At 38.3% G+C, this 26,090-nt stretch overlaps 1 protein-coding gene across 1 annotated transcript in view; it reads left to right on the forward strand.

Moving 5' to 3' along the window:
* Positions 1 to 25,629, forward strand: part of LOC140143368 (protein argonaute-2-like) — a 38,816-nt gene extending 13,187 nt beyond the window's left edge. Inside the window, 17 exon segments of the mRNA XM_072165223.1 lie at positions 1,823 to 1,910; positions 2,876 to 2,959; positions 3,715 to 3,778; positions 4,447 to 4,518; positions 4,957 to 5,004; positions 6,730 to 6,852; positions 7,569 to 7,714; positions 8,870 to 8,949; positions 8,952 to 9,053; positions 9,865 to 9,989; positions 9,991 to 10,025; positions 10,846 to 10,936; positions 12,308 to 12,637; positions 13,048 to 13,149; positions 13,735 to 13,934; positions 15,284 to 15,310; positions 25,070 to 25,629. Coding sequence (XP_072021324.1) covers positions 1,823 to 1,910; positions 2,876 to 2,959; positions 3,715 to 3,778; positions 4,447 to 4,518; positions 4,957 to 5,004; positions 6,730 to 6,852; positions 7,569 to 7,714; positions 8,870 to 8,949; positions 8,952 to 9,053; positions 9,865 to 9,989; positions 9,991 to 10,025; positions 10,846 to 10,936; positions 12,308 to 12,637; positions 13,048 to 13,149; positions 13,735 to 13,934; positions 15,284 to 15,310; positions 25,070 to 25,178 — 1,826 coding nt within the window. The 3' untranslated portion in view covers positions 25,179 to 25,629.
* The last annotated feature ends 461 nt before the right edge of the window (positions 25,630 to 26,090 follow it).

The following is a 26,090-nucleotide window of genomic DNA, read 5'->3' on the forward strand; positions in this document are numbered from 1 at the left end:
TCTCGATTCATCGGGATTTGAAGACGGGTCGACTATCAATTCAGATGGGTCCCTAAGTCTTCTTCTCGACGGTATGTTCAACGAAGCCGCCGAAAGGAAGGTGGTCCTCCATGGGACCTCAACACAGTCTTGGAGTATATTAAGGGTCCCCTTTTGAGCCCCTGTCAAAAGCGACCCTTAAATACGCCACTCTTAAGGCGGCCTTTCTTCTGGCGTTGGCTTGGGACGGCGCTGCTCAGAGTTGCACGCAGTCTCAAGTCAGCCTCCGTGATTTACTAACAACGGAGCGACGCTGTTTCTTCGCCCGGATTTTCTTGCAAAAAATGAGCGAAGTACATTCCGACACTCGCCCCTCTTCCTCCCCAGTATTGGGCAGGGTTCGTCAATAGCCGAAGACAGGTTGTGGTGCCCGGTGAGGGCGCTACAGCACTACCTTGGCCGAACACAAACCTTAAGAGGGGCTCATGACCGCTTATTTATCACTCACGCAGAACCGCACGGTCCAGCCGCTAAACAGACTCTGGCACGGTGGCTGGTCCAGGTGTTAGTGGACTCGGGGCGGCAAAAGACGCCGCCCCAAGGCCCACTCAACCAGATCTATCTCATCTTCGTGGGCCTACCATAGGGGGTCCCCATAGAAGAGATTTGTCAGGCTGTGTCTTGGAAGAACCCGTCGTCCTTTTCCACGGTTTACTACAAAAACGTAAACCAACGACCAGGCGATAAGTTCTCCAGGGCTATTCTGCGGAGATAATATGGTGGTTGGGTATCAGGTGTTTTATGGACAATCAGAATTCCAACATGGTAAGAACCAGTGTTTCTATTCTTAACCACTGAACTTCAGTTCAGGGGTTTTTGTCGGTTCACGTAGTCTTTCTGTTTCCCGGCCGTGAGGGGGGGAAATAGTTTGACCTCGCGATTACCATGCTACCCACTCTCCCGATCCTTATCAGATGCTGGCCAATCTTGTACCTCCATCCGTCGGTTACTTGCTAGATCGATCTTTCAGATGTTGATGCAAGAAGTATCTTAATCAACATCGAACGGTAAGATCGACCGATGTACTGAGTCTAGTCCCAAACAAAAATGTTTGGTAGACTCATAACCGGTGCGATCTTACCTTTCCGATGTTGATTATCCCGGACCCCGGCCGCCCCCTACAAGTTTGGCCGAGTAGGGGCTGCCCAAGTCGGATAAGGGATGATTATCGTGTGTGACGTCACCGAATGGGTGAGTCCACTTTCGGGGATCGGGGTTTTGTTATTTATTCATTTATGTGGGACAAAATGACTATTGGTTTTTCCGCATCTCGGGATCGATGCAAGAAGTATCTTAATCAACATCGGAAGGTAAGATCGCACCGGTTATGAGTCTACCAAACATTTTTGTTTGGGACTAGTTGTAAATTTAACTCACTGTGAACAAGAACTTGAATAATTATGCACTAAGGACATGAATTAAAAAGTTATTATACTCATAATCGGAAAGTTGCAGGTTCGAACCCCCGGCGGTGATGCTATCTTGTCGTGCCCTTAGACAATGCTCTTAACCTGTCTTGTCTCTCTCCACCTAGGCGTAAAAATTGGAAGGTGAAGCAGACTTGTTGTACGGGAGGAGTGGGGAACCTCCCCCTCCCCAAAAAAGGGTCTGGTCCAAACGCCATGAAAAATGAGATTGAGCATGTGAGCATTGCTGCAGCATGACTTTAATCATTTTACCTTTATTATACTTGGTAAATGTATATAAGGAAAACCATAAACTAGAACATAAAATATGCAATGCTAACTCTTCATAATTGTAGGTCTTTGTCATTTTAATCCAGGTCTCAAGATTGAGATTACTCACTGCGGTAATATGCGCCGTAAATACAGAGTGTGCAATGTGACGAGAAGACCAGCTCAGACGCAAACGTAAGTCTACAAAATGGGTTATTTGGTTCTAATCCTCGGTTAAATTGTTACAGCAACAGAAAATAAACCATGTTCTACGGGCTCAACCAATCCATAGTTTTTTAGCTGTTTGCAATTTAATGTAGCTGGCCAAAGGGGATTCATTTTGACTGGAATTTGTTTTTAAATTCCGAAATTTTTCAAATTGTTAGCAAAAAATTTAATGTTTCAAGCTTTCAGTGATTTTTTAGAGTCATTTTTAGCCTCTTTCAGAGAAAAAATACTTTATTTGGCAAGTCTGTCCGCATGCAATCATCTTACTTCTTTTTATAAGCTCATGATATTTGTGATGTTTATTTGTATGCGTGATATTTAGGACAAAATATTTTGAATCTCAATGCCATATAATTGATCTTGTTTGCTTCATTTTTTGAAACCAAAAAATGGTTTTATTTCAGTTTATATGATGTTGCTCTTCGATCCTAATGACAGTTGTGCGCAATATGAGCATACTTAAGAGAACACATGTTGTTGGCTCTTAAATGTTTTTTAAAATAGCCATAATTGACTCTTGTATGCTTAATTGACATGCTACATCTGGGCACTACCATGCATTGGCAACTCCCATGCTGTGCCAGGTTTGGTAACCAGGATATTTCACTGTCAGAGACAGATAGACCTGGCTCTGTGTCAGGTGGGATTACAAACTGTTTTAACCTTTAATAAATTAATAAATTTTGGATTTATAAAGCGCCTTTCTCCAGATCTTGGAGGACTCAAAGCGCTGTAATTTCGCTGCAATGGTGAATCATCACAATCAGGTCGCATCAACTAGGTTGCTGCCGAACGGCGCACACCTATCCGCATTTAGATTGTAACATCCACCAATTATCTGTGCAGCTCCCCAAATTCCATTGGGTGATGGAAGTTTTTTGATAACCAAACAACTAACCTTTTTTTTCCGCAATTGACATTTTCATCTCTAGATTCCCGCTTCAGTTGGAGAATGGTCAAACTGTTGAGTGCACGGTAGCCAAGTACTTCAAAGACAAACACAGGCGAATACTACAGTAAGCCCAACACTTGGATGAAAAAAAGATTTAATATTAAGGCTTGTTTTTGATCAAAATATATTTAAATCTAAGCAGCTTATTGTTATATTTGCCAATTTGACATCTGATTGGAATTTAAATAAAATTATTTGGGATAAACAGACAGCATTCGTTAAAAGGCAACCTTAAAAATATAGTGCAGAAAATGGCCAAAAGTATAGGAAAAACTTCCAAGATTTTTTCACAATATTTTAGTATGTTATATTGATACCCTCTTTACTTACAGCCATGATTCAAAATCAGTTTAAAAATCATTTGCACTTAAGGGGGTACTACACCCCTCGATAAATTTGTGTCTATTTTTGCATATTTCTCAAAAACTAATAACACAGTGGTAACAAAATTTATGTATATTATTGGGGCAAGGAATCCAATTACTACACTGGAATTTCAGTGACCCAAGACAAGCGGTACCGATAGGATGTACCTCATTTCTTATCATAAATAAAGAACCGCTTGTCTCGAGTCACTGAAATTTCAGTGTAGTAATTGGATTCCTTGCCCCAATAATATACATAACTTTTGTTACCAGTGTGTTATTGTTTTTTGAGAAAAATACAAAAATAGTCACAAATTTACCACAGGGTGTAGTACCCCCTTAAAAAAAGGTAAAATCTCATACAAATTGATGTAGTGAAGTCTGGAAGAAACTGGCTCACAGTAATTCTATATCTGTAATATTTATATAATGGAGTGTGGTTTCTTCTTCTCAGGTACCCCCACCTTCCATGTTTACAAGTGGGCCAGGAACAGAGACACACATACTTGCCATTAGAGGTAAGCATATAATTTATATGAAACAAATATATTGGTAACTTATTATCAGATTTCAACACAAAACTTTACACCAAATATACTTTGGTTTACCTTGAGTTTGATGGTGACATCAAAGCTTTTTCGCTGTTGCCGTGCTGACAAACCGACATTGGACGCGTGCTTGCACATGCTGTGCAATTAACTTAACATGGGCGATGCAATACTGCAACCAGCAAAATTACATACTTGAGTCACTACAGAACATGAGGTGAACCACAGACAGTTTAGGTTTGAATGCTGTGTTAAGGTCTGTATATTTTGTATGCAAAAAAAGCAAATCCCAAATCAAATCTAATCAGGTGAGTTGAAACTGGAAACAAAGGATTGAAAAGGGGAGAACGGAAACACATCATTTGATGTGATGAGAAATTGCACAAAAAGAAAATTGGACCATAGCTAGTCCATAGTGTTTGTGTCATTATCAAACGTGATGATGTTGAGTAGTACTTGTTATTCAGAAATCAGTGTAAAGTTTAGAAAAGCTTCATGGGGGGGTGTGTAGTAGGATGAAGATGAATATGTTCATTTTATTTTTCAATTGTTCATTATTATAATTCCTGCCTGCGATTGATTGATATATTATGTGTTGCTTAATGTTTGTTTGTAATCAACAATATTTTTAATTGCAGGTTTGCAACATTGTAGCTGGGCAGAGGTGCATTAAGAAATTAACAGACACACAAACTTCAACTATGATTAAGGTTAGTCAAATTAACTGAATATTATTATATTATTATTATCTTTAAGTTAAGTATCATAGTTCAAAATTAAAACCATATTTGTTACACATTTTTTTTAACCGCAGGAGTCACAATTACAAAGAACCCGTTGTAGATAATCTATTGCTTTTCAAGTAGCATGGACTCATGAGTGCTAGGTTGTAGGTTTGAACCCTGATACTTTATCTCGCTTGTCCTACTCCACCTAGATGTAAATGGGGAGCTGTTAGGGTTTTCCCAGCGCTGTTATTGTTGGCTCTCAAATGGTGCAAATGTGAAGCGCTTTTGATATCCGTTTAATTTAGGATCTAAGGTTTACATTTACTGAAATATGGTTTCATGTTTCAAAACATTGCATTTTCTTCTCTATACAAAACAATTAATCATGTTAATATTATTTTCTGTTTCTCACCCATCCAGGCCACAGCAAGGTCAGCTCCAGATAGGGAGAAGGAAATCAATAATTTGGTAAGTGTAAGTGGTTCCATATTATATTGGCATCATATTTCATCAAGGATTCTGGAGTAATAATATACCATAGCAGTATAAGCATCACATTTGCACAAATGGAGTTGGTCGCATACTCAATGCACAATTAAGCGTCTGTCTTGTGTAAGAGATTGACTTGTGGAAGAGGTGATGCATATTTTGTTCTATAAAAAAATCTTAAATGAGGAATGGTTGGTCATTTCTTTCCATTACTATCATATTGTGAAAAATCATGTAGCTGAGGTGTTAGCTCAATATGCTAGGAAAATATTGTAACAGATGACCCCATGTTGACATTGGCTTAATAAACTGTATTTTTGCTGGAAAGGGTCCAAATTTATGGCAGACGATGTTCGCCATCTTGGAAAAAATAGGTGTACTGAAATGCCCATCAACTGTCAATCAAATACGGGTAAGTCTGTTTCATTATTGAAGCAGTATGCACGACAATGTCGTGCACACATACACGTAAATTTAGGCTAAGGGTTACTATGTGCATCAAATGCCTAGCAACTGCTAATCCAACTGCGGTGAAGCGACTTCACTTTTTATACAGGGATTGAATACGAGTGTCACTGCCCTGATTTCATTAACAGTCACATAATGGGCGAATCCACATCGGAGGCAAGATTCACATCAATGCACACTTCTGAGAGGCGGATCAATGTGGACTACTCTTGTTCACGCAGACTAAAAAGCGCCATGAGCGCCCTACATGCACCATTAGTGCCCTACATGCACCACGACATCACGTTATGAGTGCCTACATGCTCTATAATAGCATACATTTGTGTTGAAATGAATGCATTAAATTGATGTGTTTGCAAAAAAATGACGGTAATTTGTTCGTACTAAAATTTGATATACAGTACACTACAGATTCAATGTTTTTTTGTTAAAGGGCAGGTCTATTGCAAAAACAAGTTTATCTCTATTCGAAGAGAATAATTATTACATTACAAGTTGACACTTGTTGCAATTTTTTTATGCATATTCTGAAAAATGAGAAATTGTGTGGGTAAAGTTCAGCCTTGTACGTGTTCTTCCCCCCGTTTGAAGCGTACATGTTCTCCCCCCGTTTGGCTGATGACGTAGGTAAATGAAGCGGACACTATACCATGCTCTCATCATACAATCACTTTGACAAGTTTGACATCAGCAACAATGAGTTGTACTATCATTTACCATAACAATGCTGCATAACAATATGCAGACTATTGTTCTCATTTCGGGAACAAAGCCCACCAGTATTGTTACTATGCGTTTGCTTTGTAATATTTCATCCAACTGAATAACTATAGCATTGTAATATACAGGGAAATCAGATACATGAGTTTTATATCAATTTTAAACGTCTTATTCTCTCAAAAAAGGAGTCATTTTCATTGTCCTCATAATATTAGCTTGCCAATGATATGATGTTGTTTTTGCAATAGACCTGCCCTTTAAACCAACTGCACTTGTCTGCAGAGAAGAGCAGCACTTGTTCACCTTTTTAGCGTGTACATGGCGTAAATACAAAAGTGTGGTTCTGATTGACTGAATCATGTCATGGAAAGCATGTAACATCAACGTTGTGTACGCTAACCATGCCGCGTAGCATCTTGTGATCCTTAGTTCTTTTTACACGATAAACAGGACGCGCGCGTCATCTCCCAGCAGCCAAGTACTGTAACACAATCTTTCATATGTTCTCCTATACAGGTACACAAAGCAGGGTTTAATAAGGATCCATACGTAAGAGAGTTTGGTTTGAGCATCAGCACCAAGATGGTGGAAATCCACGGCAGAATCATCCAGGCGCCAAAGATACAGTACGGAGGCAAAGTAAGCATACATGACCATCTTGATCACATGTGTAATTTACTCAAATATTGCAAAAAAGGGTTGTTTTGGTTTGTTTCAGAAGATAGAGAATACGGATATAAAGTGGACATGCTGTGTGTGTATTATTTCTGTATTGATTTATTGCGTTAAGGAAGGAAAGCGATTGACTGAGTTGGAAGTATAAACCAAGAAGTATCATATTTGCTGAAGTATAGTCCCATGCCTATTTAAAATAAATCCTGCCTCCTGTCTTGTAAAAATGGCCGAAAATACGATTAAAATACTATTTCACCTGCAAGCTTGAGCTCAACCCCTGCCAATCTGGTTCCAAGCTTGTAACAGCGTCGAGCTGTTGTGGGATGGGAAGCTTATTTGGAAGTACAATCAATGATAATATTGCTGTCTCGGAAACGAAAGGCCTATAGTATAAATTTATTTCCCTAGAAAATGGAACAGATGACAGCAATAGGTCCACAGTGGGTGCTTTTGTTGTAATGCTGAATGAAGATGATTTGGTGAGGAAAAACATCTTCAATTCAAAGCTACAATTGGAGAGATCTATCAGCAGTGCTTGCTTCAATATAGTCATCGCACTTTTGTTAGTTTGAGAAAAAGGTGGGATATTCTTGGTATGTATTGCAACAGTTTCCTTTAGTGGGATAGTAATTTTCAACTCATATTTCACACCTTTCATTTTTTTGCTTGACACCTTACAGCAGTTGCAACAGAACCGAACACAGGCAATTCCCAACCAGGGTGTATGGGACATGAGAGGGAAACAATTCCATACCGGTGTGGAGATCAGAGTATGGGCTATCGCGTGCTTTGCACCACAGCATCAGTGCCGTGAAGAGTCACTCAGGTATGTAGACCAGTTGGCGTCTCTTATTTGTGACCCGGCAGCACAAATGAGCCGTAAATTCCCTAAATTGTATTCTGAGTTACAGTGTAAAATGTGTACGAAGGTCATATTCATCGGTAACTTAAGCTGGCCCGACATCCGTCTCATTTCGATAGTCAAAAACTAATCAATAATCCTATTGTTGAAGTGGATAATAAGCTTCTACCTTAGATGGCTATAGAACTTTTAATAGCTCTGGTCTTTGTTTGCTTATATTGCTAAATCCTGCTCAAGTGGTGGGTTACCAGGCATTGTATTTTGTACAGGTATGCATAACCAACGATTAACAATGAGAGAACTTTCTTAAACCTGGTTGACTTGGGGATGATTTGAAATGACTGCCAATTATGACTGTTTGATATTTATTGCCAATGTGGAAAAAGAGACACATGTAAAAACGTAAAAAGCTATAATTTTGTTGAAGGAGCAAAGTTTAACAAACCATAACCCCGCTTCTGGATATCGTTTGAAGTCAGATGATATACCATTTTTAAGTTTATGATGTTTATTTTTTAAACACGAAATAAAACAAAATTGACCGGGGGAGGAATTTACGGCTCATTCGCCGTGGACGGTCACATTTATCCTTGCATAGGTTTATTGAGTCTCATATTGCCTTGCACCATACTACTAAATTCACATCTTAATGCTTGGACACTTGGCATCTCGTCTGCAGAGAATTTGACTCCTGTCCGACACAATGTAAGACGAGTTATGTACAGCAGTGTCACACCTCAGGAAGAGATGCAATGGGCTATTCCAGTTGAAATCCACACACCCTCTGTGGAAGATCTCCCACACCCTCTGTGGAAGCCCTTAATCTCCCACACCCTCTGTGGAAGACCTTAATCTCCCACACAAGGGGTACATGTATGGAGTTGCCCAGAAATAGGTCAGTATACATCCCTTTGCTTCCAGTGCCCTTTCTGGTACACACTTGATGTGTTACAGGCAGAGTAAACTGAGCAGGGATGTGACTAAATTGATTCGGTTTTGAAATCTAGTTCTTATCTAGTTAAGTTACCTTCCTCCCTTACCTTTACTGCTTCATTGCTATTCAAATTTAACCTCTGCATTAATAATAACATCATCATCCTTGCCAATTTTTATTTTCAGAAACTTCACAGCACAGCTACAAAAGATCTCCAACGATGCCGGTATGCCCATTATCGGCCAGCCGTGCTTTTGTAAATGCGCCGTGGTGCCGACCAGGTGGAGCCGATGTTCAAGCACCTCAAAAAGACCTTCAACGGATTACAGCTCATTGTTGTGGTTCTTCCTGGAAAGACTCCAGTATATGGTAAGGATTGAAATATTAACCCTCTCCACGCGGGTGTCGATCTGCAGACGACAAGTTAAAATTTTTTTTAAAAAGCAACAAATTACAGAATTGTAAATTTTCATGACCACATTTGGAATCGGCATAAAAATTGCATTAAAATGAGTACAAACAAGCCTAGTGTTCAGTGGTTCTTGAGATAACTCTTGATATTTTGAGAAAATATATCAAACTTTTTATGTTGAAGCCTATGGCTAGCGCGGAGAGAATTAAGGGGTTTAAGGCTATAAGATGCTATTTTCCTTACTTATATTTCTGTCTTGAATTTGATGGACACTTTCAGAGTCAGTCATTAAGAAAAATGTCTTGGATAGTACACCAATAACAGACTTACCTGATAACAAATTCTGATAACACATTTGTAGCAGTCAATGAGTATTCTGACTTTGCAGGATTGAATTGCTGATGTTGAGGCAGCACCATACAGGGATGTAACTGGGATAAAACGTTTCCAAAATTTAGGAAATGGTTAAGGTTTAATTTTTTTTAATTTATTTTTTATGATGAAATTTTCAAAGAAAACAAGGTATTTCAGCATAAAAGACAAAATAATTATTTTAAAGGGGTGATATCATACCCCTGCCATAGAATATTCCCTGGACGAATGGCGCTCGTAAGCGCTGGGCCACCTGGATAAAGGCCACATTGATTTTCATAAAGTGGATACCCACTTGCATCCCTGTATCACATGTGCGTAAAAACGATGATGTCGCTGTCTTTGAAGTAAAAATCACCATAGTCTAACGTTGATGTTTGTTCCTTTTGTTTACAGCTGAAGTCAAGCGTGTAGGAGACACGCTGCTGGGTATTGCCACCCAGTGTGTCCAAGTGAAGAATGTCAACAGAACCACAGCTCAGGCGCTCTCAAACCTGTGCCTCAAAATCAACGTCAAACTCGGGCGGTGTCAACAACATTCTAGTACCGAGTTTCAGGTAAGTTGCATAAAGGCATCAATGTGACCAACTGAAAGCCATCAAGAGCTGACCCAGACACCAATCAAGATGTAACCAATAGATAGCTGCCCTGAACCTTTTTTATCATATTTTTGTAGTAGTCACCTAGGTTTCATTATCATTGAGGTATAGGACTTTTTATTTTTTCGGAGAAGAGCAGGTAGGGTAACTACTTGATTATATTTCTACATGTTCATACTACATACTCTGAAAATTTTAGAAAATTACATGCGAGTCTGTGTTTTAAAATCACATTTTTGTTCCTAAAATGGGGTTATAAGCGCCGTCAACGGGCACTCTCTCCATAGGGCTACATGTAAAGACCAGTTATAGATAAATGGCCCTAAAATAAAACGGACTCGTTCATTTTTCCTCAAATTTTGCATATGATGTAGATTTAACATCTGGAATGTAATGCAAGTGGTGTCGTTGCTGCTCTTCTAAATTCATTTTTAAAATGTCCGCCCCAGACCAAGGTGTAGTCAGCAGTGGTGGCACCAGGATTTTTAGTAACAAAGTGGGAGAGCAAAGTGAAATTTGAGATGTAAAAAATGTGAAAAATGACCTAAATGTGACAATATTTGCCCAAAATAGTGTTATTTCAGCGAGTTTTGGTCTGACTAGGGTCAACAGGGAGAAAGCCTATGTTTTGGGAAAAGTGTCCCCCGTGGCATCACCACAGAGTTGAGCAATGATGCAGCAGTGCCAATCCCTATTACTAGAACCCTTTTTGCATGTGCACAATGATAGTGACAGTAAAAGAGTGCAATTCAATAACGGTGTGTGTCTTTGTTTCCAGACCGGCAGTATTCCTCAAACCCGTCATCTTTCTTGGAGCAGATGTGACTCATCCTCCAGCAGGCGACGACAAGAAACCTTCAATTGCTGCAGTGAGTAACTTTCCTTCCTGGCATGGTTTGAAATCGGTGAAATCTATCCAGTTTGCAATTATATGTGTACTGACATTTAGCTGTTGTGTTGTGATCTACCCATATGTGACCGTCCATGGCGAATGAGCCGTAAATTCCCCCCCTTGTCTATTTTGTTTTATTTCGTGTTTAAAAATAAACATCATAAACTTAAAAATGGTATATCATTTGACTTCAAACGATATCCAGAAGCGGGGTTATGGTTTGTTAAACTTTGCTCCTTCAACAAAATTATAGCTTTTTACGTGTCTCTTTTTCCACATTGTTGGCAATAGATATCAAACAGTCATAATTGGCGGTCATTTCAAATCATCCCCAAGTCAACGAGGTTTAAGAAAGTTCTCTCATTGTTAATTGTTGGTTATGCATACCTGTACAAAATACAATGCATGGTAACCCACCACTTGAACAGGATTTAGCAATATAAGCAAACAAAGACCAGAGCTATTAAAAGTTCTATAGCCATCTAAGGTATAGAAGCTTATTATCCACTTCAACAATAGGATTATTGATTAGTTTTTGACTATCGAAATGAGACGGATGTCGGGCCAGCTTAAGTTACCGATGAATATGACCTTCGTACACATTTTACACCGTAACTCAGAATACAATTTAGGGAATTTACGGCTCATTTGTGCTGCCGGGTCACATATTCTTGATTAAAGTGATTACAAAACCGGAGAATTGCTAAATCAAGATCATTGTAAATCCTGTTTAGATCCATACACCCCTGATTCAATACATGACCTTAAAACTTGTACACAGGGAGTGTGAATTTCAAATGGGGTTACATGAATGGGTGACTCCAGTTGAAATCTACACCCCCTGTGTGGGAGATTAAAGTTCTTTTGTAGGGGGTATATGGATATCAACTGAAATAGCACAATGTTTCAGTAAGGAATTCGTAACTTAAAGGAGTATTTCTTGATCATAGCATCCTCTTTTATGACATTTTCAGTAGATATCTACTGAAAAAGCTTGTTCCCAAAATTTCAGTTGATTCCGATTTTATGCGTTTGTGAGTTATGCATGATTATGTGTATTACATTGCTCCATAGACAATGTGTTGTAATTTCGTTCTGGTATACCAGAACGAAATTCAAATTTCACGATATCTTTGCTAAACGAATTAATCTGCAAGAAATATTTTGTACATAAACATTATGTAGCCAGAGGTTTGCAGTGATATAAAAATCTCAACTTTTTTTTTTTTTTTTTGGGGGGATGATGCTGTGGATCACGAAATGCCCTTTTAAGTATGAACAAATTATTTTACAACGTGTTAGAAAAATTTCATTGTTAAACTCGGTTATATCTTTTATGTGTGTATAGCTTGTAGGTAGTATGGATGCTCATCCAAGCCGGTACTGCGCCAGCGTCCGTGTCCAAACACATCGCCAAGAGATCATCGCAGATCTGGCCGGAATGTGCCGCGAACTACTCATGCAATTCTACCGATCCACACGCTTCAAGCCCACCAGGATCGTCATGTACAGGGACGGTGTCAGCGAGGGCCAGTTCCCGCAGGTTCTGGCGCACGAGCTTCGCGCCATCCGTGAAGCCTGCTGCTCACTGGAGCAAGGCTACCAGCCTGGGATCACGTTTATAGTAGTGCAGAAGCGTCATCACACAAGATTGTTCTGCGCAGATAAGATGGAGCAGGTAGGCTTCCTAAAAGTTGACAAAATGGAGACAAATTCTGTATTTCCAGTTGTGAACACTCAATGCGGAGCACAACCAGGCTCCTTTTAAATACATTTGTTCACACAAAATGCTACTAAATAATGTTAACTATATAATCAAATTAAGTAATTCTTGGCCAAACTGGAACATGCGCGTTGCGTCCATGTAGTGTACTAAGCGTATACGCAGTGTAGGGCGCGTGTATACTTTCTTCTGTACCGCGCTATATTCGCATGTGTTTATCGCGGAGCCACTAGCGTTCACAGTGTTCCAGTTTGGCCAAGAATTACTTAATTTGATAATAGAGTCAATGGTTTTACATGTTTCAGAGTAGAAACTTAAAATGGTTTGCTGATCGTCTTGTTTCTTGTTGTTTTTACTTTGACTAGATTGGCAAGAGTGGCAACATTCCCGCAGGTACCACCGTCGATACTGGCATTACTCACCCCACCGAGTTTGACTTCTATCTGTGCAGTCATGCTGGAATCCAGGTAATGTTTCTTTGCAATCATCTTAAGGGGGTACTACACCCCTGTGGTAAATTTGTGACTATTTTTGCATTTTTCTCAAAAAATAAAAATACACTGGTAACAAAAGTTATGTATATTATTGGGGCAAGGAATCCAATTGCTACACTGAAATTTCAGTGATTCAAGACAAGCGGTTAAGTATATATGATAGGAAATGAGGTACATCTTTGCGGTACCTTATTTCTTATCATAAATAACGAACTGCTTGTCTTGGGTCACTGAAATTCCAGTGTAGTAATTGGATTCCTTGCCCTATAATATACATAACTTTATTTACCACTGTGTTATTAGTTTTTGAGAAAAATGCAAAATAGACACAAATTTATCGAGGGTGTAGTACCCCTATAATAGTTTAATTAATTTATATTTTGTGACCTGCTGGAAGTCACGTCTAAACTGATCATAAATGTCTTTGATGGCGTCTTGAGTCAAGACACATATTTCTGTCTTGATGTCTCCTATTGCTGAAGACGTGTCTGTCTGCAAGACACTATTGCCAAGCTTACCAGGACACTATTTTGACAGTTGCCTTTTTTTGTTCCCCAGGGTACTAGCCGTCCATCCCACTACCATGTCCTGTGGGATGACAACGACTTCTCTGCAGACGAGTTACAGAGCACCACCTACCAACTCTGCCACACCTACGTGCGCTGCACTCGCAGCGTCTCAATCCCGGCACCAGCATATTACGCGCACCTCGTGGCATTCCGTGCCCGCTACCATCTCGTAGAGAAAGATCACGACAGGTTAGTGGTACAGGGTGGTTATTTAACAGTGCGCACCAAGTTTTTGACATTTGTGATTTGGTCAACATTAATTAGCATTTTTTAACGATACACTATTTTTCTTGATAACCAGTTACCAATTAATTGCAAACAAAGGTGTTAACATGTTTTTAATGAGATACATGGGGTCTATCTTGGTAAAATATTGACCAAGTTTGTGTGATGCATGTGGTTTTGTTTAACTGAATTAAAAACAAAAAAAACAAGTAAAGTTCTTATCAAGCATTGTAAGGTATGATCATAAAATTGCGCTCTTGTGTTCAAAAACTATTACCGCAATCAGACCAACCCCGTACGACCCATGACTTACGAAAGTAAAAGTTTTCTTTTCCGTGATGCCCATATTACCAAAAACCATGTGCTCTTTTTCAACATACTTGCATCTATAACTTCGCTTCAGCAAATTCCTTCAGTGGTGTCCGTCTGCTCTTTCTGATTATCGCGTAAAAAGAACCAGGTCACATGATCTACGCTGCTTGACTAGCCAATGAGGTGCCGATGTGATGATGACGTGATTCAATTAGCCAATCAGAAACACACTTCCTTACTTACACCATTAATTTCAGCGCCAAATTTGCAGACCACTGAAGAACCTTGCTGAAAACTATAGTATTTGCTCAACAGACATGATTGACTCCTCATTTTACAGGAAAATGTGCCAACTTTCTATTCTTTTAATTGCAATTTTGGAACTAAAACATTTCTAAAACTTCTAAATTTTATGGTCATACCTAGCATTGTTTAGATATTGAAAAAAAAACGACAAAAGGAAGTTCAACAACATTTGTTTCTGTTGGAGAAAGTGTTCACATCAGAACAATGTTGAATTGTATTAATTATAACAAGGGTTGTAACCATGGTAACATACCGAAAGGTTTATCACATGACTGGTTTCCTTAATTATAAGTGGGCAACATCACTCAAACAAACTGTCTACAAGCAGGAAATATCTGGGAAGGGGGTGAAAGGTCAAGGTCAATGGAGTGCATAATTATTAGAGATGTTCATTTTATCTTATGCACATCACATGAAGTATTTTTTCCTTTCCATCAGTTTCCGCTTTGGCTGTTAATCATTTAATCAAAACGCCCAAAATTCCTTTGCGGAGAGCTATTCAACTCCGGTGAACAACCACCCCTCTAGCTCAGCTCAGCTTGACTGGCCTGCTTTTGACTCATATTTTGTAATTATCCAATTACAAAAAAAACAAAGAGGACACGATACATCCACTGCATCTTTTTTTTGTTGATTGCCATATATATTTTTTTCAATTTTTGTTCTTTTATTCCTTCCTCCCTTCTACCAAGCAGCGGCCACCAGTCGGGCACTAACAGCAAGTGAGTGCAGCTTTTATGTTTCACTCATCAAAGTTTGATTTTTATTTACTTCAGCTTTTTTTTAGTTCCTTATTTGTAGTTTTCGTTTTTTAAACTTTGATCATATTATTCATGTGTGTTTGTGTGTGTGTGTTGGTAGCAAATTAAAAAAACTCATTCCGGTCCATTTTCTCATAAGTTCTAGTTCTCACTTCCACTGCTTTCTTAACGCTTGTTTATTTTTTTGGTAGTCTGCTAAAATAGATGTTCTTTTTTATTTAGCTTGCTGTGTTGTTTGTGCTGTAGATTTGAATTTCTTGCGATAGTTTAGAACGAAGTGATCATTGTGTGCTGTTTTAGATAGGCCAATAAATGTGGTGACTTCCTCAGTGCATTGGAATTTTTATATATATTATTTGCTCCCAGATTTTATGATTTAGAGAGTTATTCTCACCCTCAGCTTGTAAATTTTTGTTTGACCCCATGACCATGAGTACTACCACCTGATTGGATACAATTAGACTATTATGATTTATAGAGCCAATCAGCAACATGGTAAGAATGGTGGTAGGGCTGAAGATGTTTAACCCCACGAGTACTACCTGCTGATTGGTTACAAGAAAACTAGTATGATTTTTAGAGCCAATCAGCAACATGGTAAGAATGGTGGTAGCTCTGGTAGGGCTAAAGAGGCTCCTCCCCATGAGTACTACCTGCTGATTGGTTACAAGAACACTTATGATTTATAGAGCCAATCAGCAACATGGTAAGAATGTTGGTAAGGCTTGAGCTTGAATATTTAGAAGCTGTATTTTAATTGGTCACTCAGTTGAATGTATCACTTATTTAACCAATCAGAAGCGTTGTAAGAAAAGGAGTAGTCCTCATGGGGTTAAAACAATGTATATATGTTGTGCTTTTATTGTGGTATTGCCCTTTATATCCCTGTACAGCCATGAGAAAAGGTTACATTTGCACAGATTTTTGTTGGTCTATAGGTTTTGCACACAGGCAGTGTTAATATGTTATACAATGAAGTAATAGGGTGGTTTTGGTAGAGATATCTTGAAATATGCAAAGGTTTCCAATAATGGTGTCTATGTTTACATGTTTCACATTTAACCGACCGTCAATGCACTATCCGGTTAGGAAGGAAAAAAATAAATGCTTCCCGGTACTCTAGCTGTTGCGATGTTAGGATTGTCGTTGTAACATTGGGAAAGCTTTTTTGGGAGGATCGACACCTTTGTACACTGAAAAGCATGCAGGAGGTAGTTGTATTCTATATGGCCACCCAAAATATTTGTGGCTCAAAAACACGACTTGTGACATTATTGCCTGGCAGGATATGTGCACATCATCACAATTTCCACTGTTTTTTGCCTGGCAGTATATGCGCGCATCATATTTTGTTCAGGGCCCGTGCTTTAAAAATTCCCTGCCACATCACAAGGCTATTGAACAGTGTAACGGTTGTATGCAGTTCGCTCAAGCATATCGATATACCAGTCCCTTGTCTCTGTTGATTTCATGGAATATCTATGCCCAATTCATATTTCAATTTGGTATTCTGTTTGGGCAAAGTGTGGCTTGTGTAACTGTGTTCTTTGAAAGATAAAATTGATGTGCACTACCACTAAGGGTTTGTGGTGTGTGCGAAAATGCTGTGTGCTCTTTAGGCTTAGTGTAAATAGTGAACTGTGTTTTGTTTCCAGCTAATCAAATCAACCTTGGTTTATTTTAATAGATAAACTGGGTAAGGAGGAAAGGTCATTGTCAATATCATATCGGCCAGAGTCAATTTACTTTTTTGAAATTTGTGGCAACAAAAAAGTAGCGGATAGGTGTGCTGTGTACCCATTCATTTCAATGCTTCAGTGCTTTTAACATTACCAACATTGTAAAAACCTGTTTAGATGAAATTGCTTTGTTATGGAAAGGGATTTTCAGCTTATCATTTATTTCCTTGCTAATTCTGATTAAAAAATTATATTTTAAACACTGAATTAGCTGTGACCAAGAGCAAGCTGGTGGTTGTTAAGTTGCTGTGTTTACCTAATTCCATTGCTCTATACCACACTGGTTTGGGCAACTTGTGGACAGATATTTCTTCTTTTTTTTGAAAAGTACATGAGCAAGCAGCATCAGATAAACCATTGTTTTCAGAAAAGGATTGTAGCTAGGTATTTGAAACGGTCCCTCTTGTCGTAGCCATGGCTCAGCATGTCTTTCTTGCAGTTTTTTCCCCGCCGCAGGCCCGCAACCCACTGCTAATTTGAATCTCCTTGTTCCTTGCAACTGATGTACTCATTCAGTGCATAAATAATGCATACCAGTATAACTTGTTTGACTTATAATTGGCGAAAATGGTTTGGGTTTTTGTTACTGCACACATCAATAGAGTCACAGCTTACAGTCACACCTGTCGCGCATTACGCAACGCACAACTAGCGTAAGTGCCACGCCCAAGTGTGTGCACCCCATTCTGTATCAATACATGATGAGTCTCCATTTTTGTGCCAATTTTAAGCTGAACAAACTATAGCAGGGACTTCTCAACGATGAGTTCACATTGGTCATTTCGCCAAATTCTTAGTTATATAAGAATACTAACCGTGAAACTTCGGTAAATGGTCAGCTAGCGCTAGTACTAACCCCCTGGTGATAGTTATGTGTCCCCATGTGCTGTGGGTTGTTGTTTTTATAGCTTATCTCTCTAGCTGTGTGTGTATATGTATAGTAGTAGGCAACTGGATACAACATAGAGGTTTGTGTTTGCTTGTGACTGTCTTCAAGCATAATTTCAAGAACTGATGTACAGTTTTTGCTATTTTGACCTTTGGGACCAGATTACAGAGGTTTAATGTGGCTGTCAAAGATATGGAAAGATTATGCAGGGGTGTGAAATCTCCTCTTTTCAGCTGAATTCCTCTTTGGAAATTCTTTGAGGCAAACGTTTAGCTTTTTCTTTCATTTTCAGCCCATTTTGAGCACATTTCAGTGCTTTTCCTCACTTTTCCTCTTTTTTGATCAAAAAATAGAGGTCACTCACACCCATAATTATGCTATATTGGGCTATTCAGTTGAAATCCATACACCCCCTATGGAAGACATGACCTTAAATCTCCCACACATGGAGTGTGAATTTCAAATTGGGTTGCCTGAATGGGTGACTCCATTTGAAATCCACACCCCTATGTGGGAGATTAAGGTCATGTCTTCCATGGGAGGCGTGTAGATTTCAAGTGGAATAGACCGTCGTGTTCATTTTGCCCCAGATAATGTTCATCATGCATGAAAGGGCGTAAAATACTTCAGAGGGGCCTAAGGGCAAGTTCCAAAGCACCCCCCCAAATTTTCACGGAATAGACCTAAAAGTATTTAGCAATGGTAAAAAGTACACATAAGGTCTAGACTTGGTTTTAAATAAAGCATGGAATGAAAATTTTGCAGCAAAAGTGTGAATCAATGCAAATAACAGTTGCAGGCCTGTGCTTTCAGTTTGAACTGTGTGTAGGCCAGTAATGTTATTAGCCGAGCATAATCTTTTTAAATATTGTCTTTAGTTTAAGTATGACATTAAAGGCCGCTCTAAATATCTGGAAAACATATTAAGTTGGGAGCTGTGTAAAGTTAAGTGGTAAGAGGTGAAAATTGACTTGATCATATTTTAAGCCTACTTAATTGGGTAACATACTGTTTGAGGGCACATGCAAGGACATATCACTCTCAAGATAAACAAAATTAATGTAGGCCATATACAGTCAAACAGAAAGTGTCAGAGCATAGATGGTCAGAGTGATCTTATTGAGACATTTTGTATGTCAACTTTTCATTTTTAGAACTGAACCATAGAGAAATATAATTTCCCCATTGAGTAGAATTAAAAAAAACAACCTAAAATCATCAACATTTTATACTATATCATCAATTTCATCATGAAATTGATCATAGAGCTCGAGATGAAATTCATACTATAGACCCATTGAACAGAGAATCTGAATATGTGACTGTGCAGTAACCTTGTGGCTTGTCAATAATGTGTAGACATGTTTAACCCTTGTAATCATTTTTTAATCCCTCAGATATGTGGTGGGTTGCCCCATAGATGGTTGCCTTGAACAGTTTGCCTGGTCAAACCTATGGGCCTTTAAGCATCTAGCGGTAGATTATTAGTTGAAAGAAGTAGTCTGGCTTGGTAGAGCAATAGAGGGTGTTAGTGCAGTGGTATGATCTAACAGTAGATTCATGGATAAAGGATCCATAAATATTAAGTTTATTGATAGTCCTGCACCTGAGAGTACACTAGTGCGGTAAGATTTACATAGTGTTACAACCAGCCCATGACATTTTGTAATGAATGCCTGCTGGTATAGACTCGATGCAGTGAATCGACTGGAATAGTATAACAATTGACTTAGCAGTCACGTTGGGTGACAGTTCTACTATGACAGAGGGACAAGTCTCTAGATCGAGTCCACAACCTACCACCTGTTTCATTGTAATTATGATGTTGAAATTTTCTTGTGCAAGACAGAATTTGATTTCAAATGAGGATGACTCTGTCATGGGTGATGTCATATTGCATTGAGATTATGTATAGGATAATGGCCAAGGATTAGAACGTGAGTGGCTAAGAATGGCCGTGGGCCGAAGGCCCTAGGCCATTCTTAGCCACTCACGCTCTAATCATGACCATTAACCGACTTAATACACACTTATGACGTCGCGCTATTGTTTTACCGCTCCATTATTTTCCACGAATGGAGTGTTATTGAAATTTGGTGCTCTTTACAAATTGATCAATTGCTCACACTGAATACACTATCAAATACACTAATAGAATGATCGTACTAGGTGCGGGTGAAAAATACACGGACTCAGCTTTATGTAAAATTTCTATAGAATTACCCATCATATCACGATCCAGGTGTTTAGTTTAAATCATCCGTAACCACGTTCTTGAATTATAAAGATCTAAAATGTTTGTTACCCAAATTGAATAAACGTAGATTCGTAAAATCATTAAAGTGATTAGAAGTACAATCAATAGTTCTTTATGCCCACTTCTAATGTGTTAACTATTGACATGATTGAAGTAGTTGCGTTTGGGTCGCTATTTTGCATAATAAAGAAAATTGGCAAAATGGTCATAGGTTAATATGAAATAGTTAAATGCAGATCATTGCAGTTTTGTACCTCAAGAAAGCCAGACCTGCCGCTATACCTGAGCAATAATACTCTTCTCTATGAATCGAGTGTTCGATTTTGGACAACCTTGCAATTATGGACACTATTTATTTATCTTGGATACTAGTAATTATAATTTTGTGATGGAATCATTCCGAGGATATATATCGTTGATTACGCAGGAAGGACCTAAATCAGGTATGATTCTACTTTAAGCAAGTAAGGTACGAATATTTTAAATGTGTAAACTTTGTTGTATTTGGTTGGCCCTATTGCAACCCTTTTTACCTAGGCCTATTATGTCCCTGAACTTCAAGTGCAAAACAACAACAACAAACAAACTTCGCCGCTTCCTATACGCGAAATAAAAGCTCAACTTCCAGTCCCCCTCCCGAAATCAACTGGAGCGTCCCTAACATTATAATATTTAATTATCGGATAGGCCTACTGATCGATGTAAGTAAATATTCAAACATGCCAAAATACTATCAGATGAAACATCAGATGTACTAAAGTGAAATAAAAATTATACCGAAAATAGACCTACTGTGGCTTTTATCATTATTAAACATGCCCAAAGCAAACGATTTAAAAATAAACAGATACATAGGCCTAAGTAGCAATGTTGCCCAAAATGTAACAAATTAAACGTTGGTCCCAAGCCACTGAAAACGTATAAAAATATAAAGAACAAAAAAATGATATAAAAAACAGTAAGCGTAGAAAGAAAGGTCCAAATAATTTAAAGTTACGGGCTTATACTAAGTGAAGCCTAAATAAGCATTTTCCAAAGTGAGGGTAAAAACACATCTTGCATAATAAGTATATACAACTTTTAACCTACCCGTTTTGATCTTGCCTTACTTTTCACAGATTGCATTGTAAATTTATGTTTAAGGGCTCGGATAGCGACGTTTTCACGTGTAGGCCTATATATATATTTTTTTGTGGGACCTGAGAGCAAATCAGACACATCAAATTGGATTTTGAACACGAGGAATGTCCTTCTGATATCAAATAATTCTGATTTTTATTAAATTCGCGATATATACATTACACATTTTATGGCAAATTATTAAAAATTGTAAATTGTAAAAAAGTAAATTGTATAAATCTAACGATATGCACCTAATGATTATGAAGTTGGGATGAACAGCTGTCCATCATATGAAAATTTTGACCTTCATTATTAAAGATATAGATTTTTTCCTCAAAACACTAAAAAATGTAGGTCTTTTTGGAAAAAATGTTTATGTTCAATATGAAAGGTCAAAATTTTCAATTCGCTTTTCATCCCAGCTACATAGGCCTACAGTTTCATTACATATCATTTATTAGATTTATAAAGTTTACTAAAAATATGACATTTTAATAATTTGCCATAAAATTTGTATTATATCACGAATTTCACAAAATCAAAATTATTATTTTTTTTATATCAGAAGGACAATCCTCGTATTCAGCATGTAATTCGATATGTCTGATGTGCTCTCATGTCCCATAACAATAATGTGCAAATGTTGCTATCCGCTTCCTTAATTTATTGTATTAATGAAAATCATAGTTTTGTTGTTTTTCGTATCATTGTTTTGCATGAATGAAGTGATGATAACAATACTGCACTTTACGCAAATACATGCTTTTCGAAAGTGCAATTGTTATTAACGCTACATTCAGAATGCCAGTACTTTTCCCTGAAAAGTATTTGCTTTTCAGAAAAAAGAGAAAGGCATTTACGAATGGCGTGTTATTGTAATCATCGCTCCATTCGTGGAAAATAATGGAGCGGTAAAACAATAGCGCGACGTCATAGGTGTGTATTAAGAGTTTATAAATGAAGGCTGTACTCAAACAGAATAGTCTTGTGTGTACCGAGTTGATCAGGCCACAGCTGTCAATCAAGCTTTTGATCTATTGGCCTGACACAAAGTTGAGCGGTTGCATCGGATCCTGGCCATCACATTGAGTGACATTCCTTGCAGGCATTTATACCACCAAATCATGTTATACTCAGAGAGACAGTCTCGGAGATGAGTGCAACACATCTGATACCTGTCTCCACTGTTGTTAGCATTCTTGTTAACAACTTGTGGCATCTAGGGTCAATCATGAACAGTTTTGTATCCGTCAGACATTGTATTTTATCATTTGCAAAATACAAACTCTTAGGATTGCTCAAAGTCTTGATAGGCAACAGTAAGGATATATTGCGCACACACGCTTTATTTTACCATACAAATATGAAATATAGTTTCTAAGATTACACTGAATTGGCCCCTTAAAATAATCGTTACAGTACCTTATAGATTGATTGGTGGTAAAGAGCAAATAGGATGTTTCATTTATTAGCAAGTGGTCATACTATATTCCTCATGACTAAGTATTGAGGCAGTTTGCATGGGAGTAGGTCAGTATTTCGAGTTGCACTTGTATCTCAAATTCACAACCGTCATTGCATCAAAATGCAGTCAACAATTAGCCTGATAAGGCCTTTATTCTTTAGATTTACCAGAGGTCTTCAGGTATTCGACATTGGGTATGAGATAATTAGATAGCATGGTGCATTCATCAAATCACAGATTTCTAATGATGAACCTTACCAAGTTTGCAGCACAATTAATTGATCAAATACTTTCACCTGTGTTTGTGTACCAGTTGTATTTCTGATTTCTGATGTGTTTTTTTTAAGCTAACCAATCATCCAAGCAAGCAAGCAAGCAAGCAAGCAAACAAGCAAGCAATTACTCATTGTGTGCATTCATGTGGCTCATCTCAATGCCTTAATGCTTACTGGTGGTCAGGGAGGGAGGGAGGAACAGAAACATATCGTGGCCTGCATCACATACTATTTTCAAAAGGCTGCCTTGTGTGATTTTTATTATCATCGTTGTATTTCATATTGTTATTTTACACTCCGCATGCTTCTTTCTTTTATGAATGGACATGAGATTGTAATATTGTGATAATACCTCGAAATTAATTTATAAGTTAATTTTACAGTGCATCACATTGCAATTAGATGACAATATTAAAAAAATATCACAGAAGGCAGCCTTTTGAGATTTTACAGTATGTGTAGCAGACGACGATATGTGACACGATCTGATCCAGGCAGGCCAAAGATGCAGCTATTTTTGCCCTGTATCTCAATTTGATGATGGCTGCCTTGTGTCTGGTCAGATTGTATTACGCCATACATTCCATGTAGCATACAAGCATGGCTGAACTAAATTTCATATTGTCAATGTATTGATACGTTGCCAACATGGAAAAAGTTGAGGTTTGTGGAAAAAGTAAATGGGCATTAGTGAGTTGTTGTTTCAGTACAACATGACAGACAACACAGCAGAAAATAACAGATTGGTTATTTTTTTTGTTTACGATGTTGATATGATTCTTTGTAGTATGCCCAGTTCAAAAGCTTTGCTAAACTCTATGTAGATTCTGCTTTGTGAAATGCTTGTTCCATTGCTTATTATTATTTGGGCAAGTCAAAAAGTCAGACAAATGATCTGAATTAAAGGCAGAGTCCAAGACCAGCATTGAGGGCATCCACATAATACTTAATAAAATGTATTTTTAATCACTTACAATGTTGGTAGCGCTGTCAGTATTTGACCTCCAGGTCAACTGTCGCCTGTTTCTATTTCTTCAGCTAGCATAGTGTAGTAGTCATGGGCAAATTGATCTTTATTAACACTCTCTTCTTTACCGTTTATAGTGGGGATGTGGATATCTTAACATATTTCCAAACTGATTCATTTGAATTTTGTAGACTCCACCACAGTTCTCTTGCATAACATAGCAAATTTACGTCAGAAGTCATGGTGTGTGATTTGATGTATATATAATCCGAGGAAGGCAAACAAACAAATATGGAAACAAAACAAACACACATAGAAAAGTTCTAACTCAAGAACCGTGCATTATGAAGACGCAGGATTTATCTTTTCGGTAAATCCCATAAACCTTTGCGAATAGACCTGAGATGTTGTCATTTGACATCACGCTTCGTTTAGTGAACATCGCTAATGCGCATCTCAAAGCCGTGAAGTGCGCAGTAATGATGCGCACATCGGCTTGATGTCAACATCTCAGGTCTACTCACAAAGGCTTATGGGATTTACCGAAAAGGTCAGTTGAAAAAGCTTCAAGTCAGGCACCATCACTTCATTAGCTAGTCTCACGATAGAATGTACGCTTAATTTGAAGGCACCATTATTTTTGTTGCACATGGTGTTTTTATATTTATTATTGTAATGGATTTAATTTCAATATCAATTTGACAGTTATTTCTATTTTGATTGTGTTTTATTTGATTATTTGGTGATTAAGGGTAATTGGGCTGTTCCAGTTTAAATCCATGCACCCCTATGGAAGACATGATCTTAATCTCCCACAGGGGGTGTAGATTTCAAATGGAGTCACCAGGTAATTGCTTTTGAAATTTACACCCTCTGTGTGGAAGATTGTCATGTCTTCCATAGGTGGTGTATGGATTGATTAAATTATTCTCCAGTGTATTTATCGCTAACTTCTCCGCTTGTTTTCTCATTTTCTTCTTTCCAAATTTTTTTTGTACCATCACAGTGGAGAAGGAAGCCACCACTCAGGCTCCAGTGGCGGACGCAGCTTTGAAGACATGATGCGGGCTGTCAAGGTGCACGCCGACACTCTGCGAGTCATGTATTTTGCCTGAGACGTCTACCTCAATGTTCAGCACCACAAACCTAGCCACTGGTATAGCATGGTATTTATGTACATGCATTATACTTTCTGATGGAAAAGATGGTTCTTGGGGGAAACACCATATCATTTTAGGTCAAATAGTTACAGCACCTTTACTTTCCATTTAAAAAAAGAGCCCAAGTTGTTTTCTATAAGGCAGTCGCTGATGAGCTCATGGAAAGCAAGTGGTAGGCAAACTTGCAAGGTATTCACCCAGTGCACTGTTGCACCATATGCAAGGAGAGCCTCGAACTGGCAATAGACATGAAAGGAAGAATTACGTAACTTTACACAACGTTATATGACTGGTTCAATTGCCGGATCGAGGCTCTCCTCGCATATGTCAGAACCGTGTAATGGACGAATACCTTTGTTTGGTAGTGACGTAGGTGCTCCATATGCAAGGAGAGCCTCGAACTGGCAATAGGGTCATTATTTCTCAAATCACCCAAAAAAAATATGATTTTACACCTCACCCCCTTCAAATTTGTTCAAAATTGGTATACAGGGTGATTTTGGCTGGCAAAGCTCAAATTTCAAATTTTAGCTTAATCGGACGTCGGTTTTCGCTATGCCCGCCCATTTTGGTGATTTATTTGCGAAAAATGGCGCCCATCAATATTATCGCGACCATATCTCCGTAACGTAGGTCCTACTGAGCTGAAATTGGTGTCATTTTTAGCTAATCTCTCAAAGAATCCAAATCTACTATCATTTAGTGTGTAGGAGGAAGAGAAAAATATGACCTTTTTTTCTGTACTTTGACCTTGAATTTGACCTTGTTGCCCACGTGACCGCGAGGCGAATTTGCGTTGGAATTACACCTCCATATGTTGTCTACATAATATCAAAAAATTGGAGGGGTAATATTTTTTGTTTTCTT

Source organism: Amphiura filiformis, unplaced genomic scaffold (genome assembly GCF_039555335.1).
Source record: "Amphiura filiformis unplaced genomic scaffold, Afil_fr2py scaffold_21, whole genome shotgun sequence".
NCBI lineage: Eukaryota > Metazoa > Echinodermata > Ophiuroidea > Amphilepidida > Amphiuridae > Amphiura > Amphiura filiformis.